This window comes from Diadema antillarum, unplaced genomic scaffold (assembly GCF_040938485.1).
Source record: "Diadema antillarum isolate AM-2024a unplaced genomic scaffold, OU_Dant_1.0 seq00000005_RagTag, whole genome shotgun sequence".
In the NCBI taxonomy this organism is placed as follows: Eukaryota; Metazoa; Echinodermata; class Echinoidea; order Diadematoida; family Diadematidae; genus Diadema; species Diadema antillarum.
This window is the reverse complement of record NW_027271127.1, coordinates 88,422-102,101: the sequence shown is the minus strand read 5'-3', so window position 1 is coordinate 102,101 and position 13,680 is coordinate 88,422. Positions and strand designations below refer to the sequence as shown.

Here is a 13,680-nt window from a genome sequence, read left to right as displayed (position 1 = left end):
TTTTTTTCCAGTGAAGACCTTTTTTTTTTTTTTTTTTTTTGCTAGTCAGCTGAAGAAACCCTATATGGTAGGGGAGAGATAGTTTGCAGGCACAAACCCTTGTTGGTCGTAAAGGAGTCTGCGCCAAGACTACTACATGCACCACTTTGGCACTGTCCCATAGGCCCTGTGTTGAAGCTTCTCCCAACAACTTGTTGGGAGAGGCTGCAGTGTAGTGGTGCGTGTATTAGTCTTGGCGCATGCAGACTCCTATACGACCAACAAGGGTTTGTGCCTTGTTGGGAGAGGCTGCAGTGTAGTGGTGCGTGTATTAGTCTTGGCGCATGCAGACTCCTATACGACCAACAAGGGTTTGTGCCTGCAAACTAGGGGAGAGATGAGCTGAGGACTTTTTGTTTTTTTTTTGCTTGTTAGCTCATGAAACTCGGAAGTGCCCCCCCCCCCCCCCCCCACACACACACACACTTTTGAAAACGCTCCACCGGCCCTGTCATCGATGGGAGAAGACAGTGTTTGTACGAGGGCGTGGCTGTGAGGAGCTGCATAGATAGATATTAAAGCACGCCCGAAACTAACCAAGGTCCGTATGGGTGTAGCCCGAAACCAAGGTTATTATTTTGATACGCCATAATAATGGGACAATGATAACCGTATACGGCTCTATGTATAGTTTGTTGAGGAATCTATAAATGAGACAAAATAGGGGAATAATGCATGTGTGGGATACAATTTGACCTGCAATAGCAAAGACATCAACAGCTGTCCCTGTCAGGGGTATACAGAAGGCAAAGGAAGCCGTGCAGTTGGGCACTATAATTAGATGCAAATAAGTCCATGGATAACAACTGGACATGATATTGAAACTTTACAACATCCAACAGAGTTAGTTTCCCTTTATCATCTCAGTCAAGTCATCATTTTTTTTTTACATAAGTCGTCCTATTAAACTATGTCCCTCTCTGTGTTCTAAATATAACGATGTGTTTTTCTTTTCTCCTGCATTCTTACCAACATAACTACGTATAAAAAATGTTTTGCATTACATTCAATCCAGCTTGTATTTTATCACTTATTTTACATTATGAAATCCAGATTGCTTGCGTCCACGATGGCACATGCTGTAGTTCCCTCTTTTTTCTCCCTTTTTTTCCTCTCTTTTTTTCCTCTTCTTTTTCCTTTCCTTTTCTCTCTTTTTCCTCTTACCAATCATTTTGATGTCAGTTGACATCGGTTCGTTTATTGTGTTTTATATTGATGTTTTGTGTATTTTTCTGAGGGTCCCATATCGTACAAGCTTTGCTTCTTAGTGGGACCCTCCACTTCCATCCTCATCCTTAGTTGACTTGTATTATACGCTTTATGTATTTAACAAAGATGTAATCACATCTACTTTTCATTGTCATAATTTTCTTATGTACCTTTTCAAGTTTTGTTCTGTATCACAAATATCCCGTGTATACGCAATGTACACAAAGTTCTTTGTTCATTTTGATGGAGGTGAAAATAAAGTTGAAAGTTGAAAGTTGAATTGCAACGAATATTCTAGGCTGAGATTGAATTTCCTATTCATTAATTTCTATAATATACGAGACAAACCATTGGCCATAGTATGCACACCTGCAATGTGGGAGGCAGAGATCCAAATTCCACATGAAAGTGTCCATTCCCATCAGATATTGACGGCGCACAATTTCATGTAGATGTAAAATGTTCAGTTATACACACAGGGTACTGTACACACACATACGCATTTATACCTACACAAGATATCATACAAACACAGTCCTGATACATCGGTACATCAACTAAAACAACATTACAAGAAGCCCGTGAAAAATCACGTTACCCTTCCCATCCCGATTGCCAATATTCTCTCCCCACCCACAACCCTCCCCATATAACAATAACATTGTAGGCCTACATAAGGATACCCGATCACATAATCATAACATCCAGTGCAAAACATAGTTATTTATTGCCTTATAGACTATAGTAAATGAATTACACGATGGTGAGGATATTTTATCCAAGGGAACATTATTGAACACGGATGCCCCACGCTTGTATAGGCGAACTGTTCTTGGCTTTTACAGCGATGGATTACTAACGGTGGTGTAATCTTAATAACATTCCACAGTTTTGAGCTATATGACCATGACCAAATTCATGCCACAGACATGGTCCTGCATGCATCACTGCTATATGCCGGTCAAGTTCGAATGTCTGTGAATTCCAAAAAGGTCAAAGGTCAAATGGTCTTTGAACTTTACCCGATTTAGACTTTAGGCCGCATGTTAGTTGTGGTGTAGGCCTTTAAACTTCTTAGAGCTATAATGACCACCAAACACTCGCACCCGCCGGTAGGCCTATAAACATCATCTACAGATTCCAGTCAAGGTCGAATATCGGTTAATTCCGACAAGGTCAAAGGTCAAATGTTAATGAACTATCCCTGATTTAAGCGTATTGTGTACCTTCAATAACTTTCCATAGCTTAGAACTATACAAAATACTTAAATACGTCTGTCAAGTTCGAATTTTGGTCAAGTCGGACTAGGTCAAAGGTCAAAAGGTTAATGAACTATTGATTTACACTTTATTGTGCAACCACTTTCTTAATTCATGCAACATGTACACAGGATATTCTTCCACATGATCACCCTCTTCCCCCCCCCCCCTCTCTCTCTCTAATAAGGCTCCTCTTCCTTGCTCTTCTATTTTCTCTCTGCTTTTCTTTCATCTCCCTCCCTTCCCTCCTCTCTCTCTCTCTTTGCATATGGATTTAGCGTTTTTTCCGTAGGCCTACTCACAGGAATCTTGAAAGCAATCTTATCACAATTCTTATAGTGCTCTTATTTCTTTTGTTGCACCAACTTTCTTTCCCCTCCCTTCTCTCTCTCTGATCTCTCCCTCTCCCTCTTTATGTTCATTTTTCCTTTGCTATTTTTTTTTCATCGTAAAACGTCTCCTTTCTATCATTATAGGCTCTATAGGTGCTACTTTTTAATGTATAGGCCTCATTTTTAATGTGTTTTGATGTGATTTCTAATTGTATAGATTTGTACATATGTTTTATATGTTTTATAACTTTGCAATTCTGTTGTGAATTTCACTCTTTGAATTCATTTCTATGTCAGTTTTATGTAAACTCACACTATTGGACTTTTTTGATGAGTGATATAAGAAACCGAATTGAATGATTTCAGAATGAATGTTGAAAATGTATGTTACGCGGACTGCACTGGCGAGACATCGCTTAGGGCGCGAGCGCACCCCCATCCTCTCCGGTCCATCCACAGTTAGCATTCATGTACACTGCACTGTATGTAACGTAGCAGCAGTGTACAAATATTCGTTCTATTCCGCACATGCTCCTGAAAGAGAACGGCGACAATGGCTGAAGCACTCATAAGTTTATTTGTTAGTGCGGGACTGAGTGAACAAAAAGCGAAAGAAACGGCTAAGAACGAGGTTTTAGCCAGTAACTTCAAAACAGTCATTGAAAAGGTACGTTTATATATTTGATCGAGTTAATTTAGTGCGAGAATTCCAAAATTTGACCGCATTTATGCACGCACGTACCTGTACATGTGTCGTCGATAGTATCCCGCACCGCTGGAAATTCGGCATTGCCTTATAAATGAGTTATGATTTGTTGCAAACTGCGCACAGTACTATGGTATTGTTACGAATCTGGCTGCTGTCGTGTCCAGTTATTGCATCATGTTTATGTTGTGTTATAGATCTAGGTCTAGACAGAAAGATCCGTCTGTCCGGAGTAGTCTTTTATTTTTTTGACGTTATCACTCTCCTCTGTAGACAACAATACAAAGAAAATATAAAGAAAATTCAACAAAAATTAACTTTTCTAGCATTATGAAAGAGCACTTGACTAACGTTAGATTCTAACCGCTTTCAGAAAATTTCAGAGGGAATATTGCTACCCTTAACATATGTCAGTATCAAGTTGATAGAATTTGTAATTTTCATGAAAAATGAACTTTTGTGGAATTTTCTTTATATTTTCTTTAGGTCCTAGTATTGTTGCCCACTCATACCTATAGCCTCTAGTAGAAATTCTAGTCTCCTCATCCAGCGGTTCCAACACCAAAACTTTAAAAATTCATAACTATTGCATCGATTGTCCAATTTTCCTCAAATTTTTAATGATATGTTCTACTAATGTTGCTGCTTTCACTCAATCCACCTTGCTCTTTGGGTTTGCGTTCCCTTTAACTCTTTATGTGCCACGTTCGCATGTCCGACTCAGTCGACGGCGCGCCAACTTCGCATATTCTGCTCAAACGCACAAACCCGCCAGGGGCGGATCTCTTTATTATCTTGTTTTGGGGTGTCATAGTGACAAAGCCAAGTATTTTAGGCAGTAAAGGTAGCTGTAGCAGAAAAAACTGTCTGCCATTTTTTGCTTGCTGTAAGCTACCTGCAGGTGACTGGTGCGTGCTCCACATGTAAAGCACAGTGAGGATTCATGAAAAAACACACACAAAAAGAAAAAACCTGCACAAAAAACAAAACTAAACAAAAAGTGCAGTCAGAAGAAGGTAGTTTGACTGCATGTGAACCCATCTTGACAAAAAATTAATAAAAAGAAGAAAGAACAAAAACCCCATGATGGCAAGGTGCCAGACTTGGGGAAGTGGGAGGGGGTAAAGTAGGAGACCAGAAACTGTGCACAGGCACATTCCTGGAGGTCATAAACCGTCTGGGGTTTGGGGAATGAACAGGGAGAGAATGTTTTGAGCTAGCTCAAGTCGAAGACTCCGGGCAAGACCACTGACAGGGTATCAAATGTTATGATTCTATAGTGCTTTTATTTAATTGGCCTCAAGTAAGGCTATTTCTCCTCTTTTCTTCATTTCTTTTCTGGATTATCTCCCACTGCCCGATAAAAAAGTAAGTTAACGATGTCAAACTCATAGTGACCAATTTTGCTCTAACTATTTCTCCTCCATTCTATATTATTTTTTTCTGAATTATCCCCCATTGATCACTGCTCCTGTCCATATTTCTTTTCTGAATTATCCACCAATGCAAAAGAAAAAGAAAAAGAAAAAAGAAATAGTGTGTGTGTGCGTGTGTTATATTGCCATTCTGGTACCGAAGTGCCTTACATTGTGCTACTTGTCATTTTAGAAAAATAGTGGCCTTGGTGCCCTTTTGACCAGAATTAGGTGCCCTTTAAAACTGGCCTCAATGCACTTTCGAATGGCCTTGATGCCTCATGAAATTGTGGGGTATCCAAGACCACTTTGCCCCAAGCTGAAAGTGCCCTTTTAAAAATTTTATTTTGAGCCCTGAGTTCAGTGAGAGTTTCAACCAATTTTTAATTTCTTGTGAATGTTTCTAGAATCTTGGGTCAGGACTTGCTCATGATTTGTTTTCTAAAATGTATCAGGATGTGCATAATGTTTGAAAAATGTTAGTAGAACCCGAGATAGATCCAGACAGTTTGGAGAATGTTTGGCATATGTCTTACAAAATCAGCAAAGTTCATTCGACTATTTGTTTGCCCATGATGGTTGGAACATCTGTATTGATTGCGTTAACTCGTATGTTCTTTGTGTGGGTCGACTCGCTGTAGTCAGCAATGGTACACATGACATTCACAAGAAAGCATTACTCCAATTATTTGACTGCCTCCATCTTTGCAAAATAATTGCTTATCAGCCCCCAAAACAAGTACAACATATATCCTGTTGTATAAACTTGTACTGAATAAGTGGAAATTTTTTGCACATTTCTCATAACATGAAACTAGCATGAAAAATAGAAACAAGCTATTCTTTTGCTTGTTATATATTATATGTAATGTTATGTATCTTTGATCTCGAGATTGGCATATTGAAGGGGAATCACTGTTCTGTTATATGTAGTTTTCTTTGTTTGCTAGTCCTGTAGTATATTATTGAATGTGCTAAATGTTTGTAGTGCAGACCAATTACCTTTTTGTGCTGCCAAAGCTGAAGTGGTGAGCTTTTTAGCTCACCTGAGCCGAAGGCTCAAGTGAGCTATTGCGATCGCTCTTCGTCCGGCGTGCGTCGTGTGTCTTGCGTCGTGCGTCGTGCGTCGTGCGTCGTGCGTAAACTTTTTACATTTTCATCTTCTTCTTGAGAACCCCTTGACCGATTTTCACCAAACTTGGCAGGTAGCATCCCTAGGGGGATAGGATCTGAATTTGTTGAACTGGGCACCATACCCCACCTGGGGGCCCCCAGAGGGGCCCAAACCCCCCCCCAAAAAATTAAGGAATCTTAAAAAATCTTCTTCTCTAGAACCAGAAGTGATAGAGCTAAGTTAATACTATGAATTAGTACATTGACGACTGTAGTTTCAAGTTTGTTCATGGCGGAATCAGGGGTGCCCCCCTTGGGACCCAGGGGAGGGGGTGGGGAAGGGTCCCAATGGGGCCCAAATTGTACATTTTCATCTTTTTCTTGAAAATGCCATTATGAATTTTCACCGAAGTTGGCAGGTAGCATCCCTAGGGGGAAAGAATCTCATTCCCATCAAATGGGCACCATGCCCAACCTGGGGGCCCCAGGGGGCCTAAATTTGGACCAAAATTGTAAATTTTCATCTTCTCTTGAAAACCCTATCATAAATTTTCACCAAACTTGGCAGGTAGCATCCCTAGGGGAATAGAATCTCAATTCCATCAAATGGTCACCATGCCCTACCTGGGGGCCCCAGGGGTCCCAATCCCCCCCCCCTCCCAATCTTTTACAGATTTTCTCTGGAACCAGAAGTGATTGAGCTAAGTTGATACAATGAGTCAGTATATTGATTTTAAGTATATTAAGTTTGTTCATGGAAAAAATCAGGGGTGCCCTACCCCTCCCCCCCCCCCCCCCCACCCCCTTGGGACCCAAGGAAGGTTGATGGGATGGGGGGGGGGGGGTCCAAATGCGGGCCTAAATTTTTATCTTGCTGAAAACAACATAATGGATTTTCATCAAACTTGTCAAGTAGCATTCCCATGGGGATAAGATTTCAAAGTGTTTGAATGGGCACCATGCTTTCCCTGGGGGCCCCAGGGGGTCCAAACCTCCTACATTAATGAATATTCAATAATATTTTTCTCTAATTCTAATCAAAAGTGATAGGGCTTTAAGTCTTTTTTTTTTCCCAAGCTGCATAATCCAACATTCTATAAAGTACAGTGTACTTGGTAGATATTTTTTACCAGTGTGATGGAAGATGTAAATGGACACCATGCCCCCACTCTCAAAGCTACCCCCACCATAAGTTTCCAATGTTCTCAGGTAAGAGTCTGCAAGAATGCATGGAAGGTGAACTTGCGATACTCAGATGAGCGCGTGACCCCCGGGTCTCTTGTTTGTGATGGTCTGCTAAATTAAAGTACGCAAAATTCATCTTACCTGGCCAAGTGCAAAAAATTACTTGCACAAAAATTTCCACTTTTACAGTACTAGTGGGAGTATGGTCAGTGTACAGAGATGAATGTGAAACTATAATGAATTGGGCCACAAGAGCCAAGGTCAGAAGCCAAACTGAAGTTTTCTACTTGATTTTAAACACTTTGACTAAAGTCAATTTTGTCCCATGGTTCAGGAGGAATATAGAAGACTTTGTTAGTGCACAAGTGTACTTCTTGTGAAATATTAATATTTTGGCACGCTGCTTTAGTTAATATTAATTTTGAGTCACTGTGCCATCTCCTGCCTTATCTGGCAAGCTACAATCCTGTCTAATATCAGTTCTTGATAATGTCAAAATATTTATCGAAGGCAAAGCAAAACAATGGAGGCGGTGATCTTGGCAAGGCTGTTGGCAACTTGCTGTACCATCTCAGCACCAGACTGAAGGACAAGAAAAGAGCAGACTTTCTCATCAGATATATCACCTCCAAGAAGATAGCCACTGAGCCTCAGCTTGCAGGTCAGCACCCACCATCAGAGTGCAGACAGCGTGAATTTCATTGTTACCAGCAACTTTCATTATCAAGTTCTAAGGACAATCCTTTTCTGTTTTCTTGATATCAACAACTATCCAGAAAAAGGAGATTGTGTTTAGGATTTATTTTGCTAGTAGATGTTTTGTCAAGATGTAACAATAGAATGACGAACAAAATAACCCCATTATTGATTATTTCACAGCTGAAAAACTTAATTTTACCTATATAATCAAGATAATCTACAAAATTTCATATTTGTATAAAAGTATGCATTCCTTTGACTCATTATGGATTATATGTTCTGAGTAATGTTACTCCTCCTGCTTTCTGAAAGAGGTAAGGCAAGTGTTCTTTCATTGTGCACGAAGAATGAAAATGTGTTGAATTTTCTTAATATTTCCTTCATATATTATCCTTGTATCGTATATGATCTTACACATAGTCTTCTCATCCAACGATGGCAACACTAAAACTTGAAAAAAAATGCATAACTTTGGAACAGATTGTCTGATTTTTCTCAAACTTTCATTGACTTGTCCGACTAATGTAGAGCTGTGCATTCACTCAATCGACAATTAATTGGGTTTCTTTCTCTTTTGACTGAATTATATTGAAAATGTTTTACAGTAATACAAAGAGTTGATCATTCAAGGCGTACACATGAAATTTAGGAAGACCAAGAAGTTGATTATCAAATAGTTGGTAGCAGTGAGCATTACATTGTATATCCTATATAACAAAAATGCTTGTGAGTAAAAAACAAAACCAAACCAAACAGAGCAAAACAAAAGCAAAAAGGGGAGAGGATATGCTTTATATACAAGCTCAGCAGAATGGCAACCTGAACTTGTATGCAGAGGCTGCCAGCTATACTAGTCTCAAGGTCCATTACACTATCATCTCAGTTTATACCATATTCCATCCATGTATTTCTGTGTGTTTGTCCGGGCTTCATTTTTACAGCTGCCCTTGAGTACATCAAGTCACATCCAGTAGATCCCATCAGCATGCCAGAATTTGAAAAGGCATGTGGTATTGGGGTATCAGTGGACCCTGAAGACATTGAAGATGAGGTAAGGTTGAGTAGGATGTACAATTTATAACTTACAAATGCTTACCAAGCTGAAGTATCTATGAAGTTTAATAATTTTTGGTGGCCAAAAGAGATCTTTGTTTAAATCTAAAGAGCCCCCCCCCCCAAGCCAAACATAGCACACAGCAGGAAATTTGACTGTTGCAGGTTGTAATTACCAATAACAATTTCTGTGTCTTAGGATTTACGAAATATGTTGTCAAATTTAGATACTTGATAATGGCCTAATCTCTTGATATTGAATGCTGCCTTTACATTGATACTGTAAAAAAAAAAAATAAATAAGTGTGCCTTGCCTATATATTCTTGTGAATCACCTAGAAATCAGTTGATATTTTTCCTTACTAAAAGATGAAACTTGTGCAAAGGATCTAGTGATTGAAAAGACACCTCTTACATGCATATGTATGTGCATCATATGATTTAGTGTATCTTGCTGTAACATGCTAAGCCTTCTCTTTGTTGTAGTTTATACGGTTTAAAGTACAATGGAGGTTCCTGCATATTTTGCTATATTTCATCATCCTTCTGCTATATTTCATCATCCTGCTTGATGTACTCCTGATATCGTGAATGTTGCAACTGTGCAGCTCCATTTGTGTCAGTATTGTTCCTGATGTTATTTTCTATGATTTCACGCTGTGACTCCCAATTGCCACAAGATGTACTCTGTTTTTTAACTAAAGACATGATTCGTGCTATTATGCAGTTTTCATGATATAGATTTGTCCTATTTATTCACCATGGTAAAGATTTAATCCATGAGGAAGAGTACTCGAATTTAGAATGTTTCTGTTATGCTTCCCTAGGTGGAGAGGGCAATTAGTAAGCACAAGGATGGTCTGCTGGAAAAGAGGTACCAATATAACATGGGACTTCTCATCAGTAAGTATGTTACATCAGTGAAATCAGTTCTGTGTCACTTCTAGTAAGCAAAACTGAGGATGAGGAGAACATTTTTGATATTGAAACCCCACATTTTCAAAGATCAGGTGCACTTTAACATTTAAAACTTTAATATTTTGGTGTACAAACTCGCTTTGTATCATGGGGGGGGGGGGGGTTGTTCATTAGTTCCTTTGTCATTCACAAAGTCCTTGTTGAAAGAGTGGCATGAGGATGCAACTTTATTTAATGATTACCTAATTCATATTACATGACATCATATGCAAGAATCAAAATGCTACCATTTTATTCAACTAGTGCTATCATAGCAAGATTGCAGCATACTCTACAAATTGTATTACACTTGTATAGTTGAGCTGGTTTTGATATCGCTACAGAATGTGCTGCCATTTGTAGTTTATGTGTTTGTTTTCAACAATGAACTGAAAACATTTTCTCAAATGTTGTCATCCAGTTCATTTTCATGATAATTTGGCCACTGTTTTGCAGGTGAAGTACGTCAGAAACTCAAGTGGGCCGATGGGAAAGCCATCAAGAATGAGGTGGACATGCAGGTTCTCATCTTACTTGGCCCCAAGACAGAAGCAGACATGACAAAACCTGGCAAGGTACAGAATGGATGCAGAACATCCTTTGGTCTGTTTGTGTACACAGTTTTGAAACAATGAATCATAAATATTGACGTTGTGCTCATTGCTGACTTGTTGACCTCAATGCGAACCTGGCTGGTATTTTTGCCAGTCTGATAGAATACACACATAGACACTGCCCTCTTGCATTCTTGCATTTTATATTTCTTTTCTTTTTTACATTTCAAACTAGATATGTTAATGTATTCTACTATTTCATGCATTTGCTATGAAGAATGAGGGGCATAAAATTCATTAAGACTGTCTTACCTGGCTGAGACAGCCCCCTCCCAAACTTGATATCTGTGGAGCCTTCTGAAGAGAGTCCTGACTTATAACTAGCATGTTTATATGAGAAGCATAGCGGAGCTGATTAACTGAAATGTTGTGGGTCAAAGTTAAAAGCTGAATAGCTGGATGTTCATCTTTGCATGGTGTCTTCATTCTTTTTAGGATGGCAGGAAGGAAAAGTCAAGTGGTGAAGCCAAGAACAAGTCCAAGCAGTCCAAGGAGGAACTGAAGAGGGCTGAGCCAGAGAAGGACCTGGAGTCACCAGCAGAACCTAAGGCACCACTGTCCATCAACCAACTTATGGGGGAAGCAGTCAAGTTCCACAAGCCAGGTGTGTTACACATGTCATGATGAACAGTGATAAAGTCAGTGGAATGTTGTATCCAAATGAAGCATGAATCAATGCAGGCACATAATGAAACCAAGATTTTAAATGTGGGTGTAATATTAGTCATGAGATTGAAGGGTCATGGATCAACATTTAGACCTAAAATTTGTGGTATGTAGTTACAACCAACCAACCATTTCATTGAATTTCAAATTCAACCTTAATGTGCGGTGATATCTTAATAATATGTTGTTTGTAGATGTGAGAATTAGGGATTAGGGAGGCTGTAAAATGGCCTTCACTGTTGTTCTGAACTTGGTAGCTGACCACAAGATTAATGTAGTTTTGTGTAGATTATGACAGTTTTTTTGATGGTTAAATTTTGCAAATCGACAGATTTGAGTAAGCCACCAAAATTCCAGTAGCCAGTAGATGTTGATCCAAAAGTGACAGGTAAAGTTTTGTTTTAGGATGTGATATGAAAACTTTTAAAGATAAAGATATATCTTTCCACTTTCCAGATAAAAGTCTTCATTTGAAAAAAAAAAGGTATATCAACATTATTCATGCTTTCCAATGTTTTCATGATTATTTGTAGGAGAAAACTACAAGACTGATGGATACGTCACTACCCCGAATACCATGCAACTCTTGCAAGAACATTTGAAATTAACAGGAGGCCAGGTAATTTGGAATGAACGGTTTGCAATTTGTTAATGAATTGCTGTACATGAAATCACAAAGCAACTAGTTATGCAACACTGGTAATTCTCATGTTGAGTCTATATACTAGACAGCTGCACGATAAAGATTTAATGTACCGGTAATGATTTTATCATAACACTTTCACAGTAGACACTGCTTGTTGAAATGTGTTAAGAAGGGAGAAAACTACCTTCCATGTGCTTCCCGCACACTGCTCAAACCAGCACACTGTCTCGCTGGTGCTCAACCCAGCACAGAGCTCTGTTTCAAATGAAGCTCTTCATTTGTAATACTGGCAAGCTTGCAAGGTGTACCTGTGTAATTTTGTTTACTGTAAAACGAGGAATTTTCGCTTGCACTTTAATTTCACGAATTTCGCGAGCGCCAAGATTCGCGAAATTAAAATGCACGCGAAAGTCCTTGTTAACACCATATGCATTGAACGCCAGTGGCACTTCGCGAAAATTTCATGCCACGAAAAAGGCTGTCAGCTCCAATTCGCGAAAAATTCATGCCGCGAATATATAATGTTTTACAGTATAGCACATGACATCAGTATGTCCTGGCATGGACTTCAATATCATCTCCATGGGCAGAACCTTGAAAGGGCTAAAAGATAGTCACCTTCAGGCTGAAGAATTGCATGAATTACTGCTTTGCTGTGTCATTATGAGCTACAAAGATACTGATGCACTGATACCCAAATGATAGCAGTATCTGTGTAAAGAAACTAGCAAAATTCCATATTGTTACAGTTCTTGTGACCTTATAAAAGGAGGCAGTCATGGTGCTTCAGTGTTGGAGGGATGTGTAGACAGGCCCATATTTCGATATAGTGGCTGTGGAGAAAATTCTATCTCTAAGATCTGCTGCATAACAAAACATGTTTCTTTGGCTTCATGCATAATGTTAGTGGCACAGTGCACTGATGTTTTTTGGTTGTGCGTGTTTGTGCATTTGTATAAATCTAGGTTTATAGATATTTGTGAATGAAGCTTTGATTTGAATTGCGATGTGTTGTTGTCATGATCTTTCCTTTGCTGATGTTCATGTAGGTGCGAACACGATTTCCGCCTGAACCTAATGGCATCTTGCACATTGGTCATGCCAAAGCCATCAACTTCAACTTTGGCTATGCAAGGGTGAGTCTAAATGAGTAGAGTCAGAAAGTTCTTTGTCAGTGAAATGTGTCAGTTCAGGTGGCTCATTCCCATACCTGCCAACTGTTCAGATTTAGTCTGAATATTCAGATTTTTCACTGAAAGAAAATGCATCAATTTCAGTGTGTTCTGATTTTTGAAAATATCTTTTAGTAGTTAAGTATATGAAATTTATAAAAGTTCAGATTTTTAAATAATTTTTCTGCATTCCTAATGCCAAATGAACCCTGAAAGAACTGGAAAATTTCTGTGAAGTGTGAATCACTGCTGGACTGCTGCTAAAGCAAGTCAAACCAGGAAAGTGTTGTGAAGGTAGTTCAGTGCTTATTTGTTACCTGCTTATAACACATTTATTTGTAGCAGGAATGTGAATGTCATTGCCAAGGTAAAATAGGCAAATAAAGTTGACATTTTGATTAAAAGAGAACTGTTTTCAGTCAGTCTCTATTCCATCTGCTGTCATCCAAGCAGAGGTAGCATCTTTCATACGAGCCTTGCTTATAATCATTCATGTTGTCAAAACTTAAAGTTGTCTCAATTGCAAGAGTAAGAAAACAAAATATACATACATGTACAGTTGAACCTCCATTATCCGGCCTCCCTTTATCCGGATCTCTCTATTATACGGACGC

The 13,680-nt window shown here is 39.0% G+C and overlaps 1 protein-coding gene across 1 annotated transcript in view; it reads left to right on the top strand.

Annotated features, from left to right (window-relative positions):
• Positions 1-3,359: 3,359 nt before the first annotated feature.
• Positions 3,360-13,680, top strand: part of LOC139724927 (glutamine--tRNA ligase-like) — a 28,125-nt gene continuing 17,804 nt past the window's right edge. Inside the window, exons 1-8 of the mRNA XM_071636048.1 lie at positions 3,360-3,507; positions 7,770-7,920; positions 8,900-9,009; positions 9,839-9,914; positions 10,425-10,543; positions 11,018-11,186; positions 11,782-11,867; positions 12,944-13,030. Coding sequence (XP_071492149.1) covers positions 3,394-3,507; positions 7,770-7,920; positions 8,900-9,009; positions 9,839-9,914; positions 10,425-10,543; positions 11,018-11,186; positions 11,782-11,867; positions 12,944-13,030 — 912 coding nt within the window. The 5' untranslated portion in view covers positions 3,360-3,393. The remainder of the gene's footprint in view (positions 3,508-7,769; positions 7,921-8,899; positions 9,010-9,838; positions 9,915-10,424; positions 10,544-11,017; positions 11,187-11,781; positions 11,868-12,943; positions 13,031-13,680) is intronic.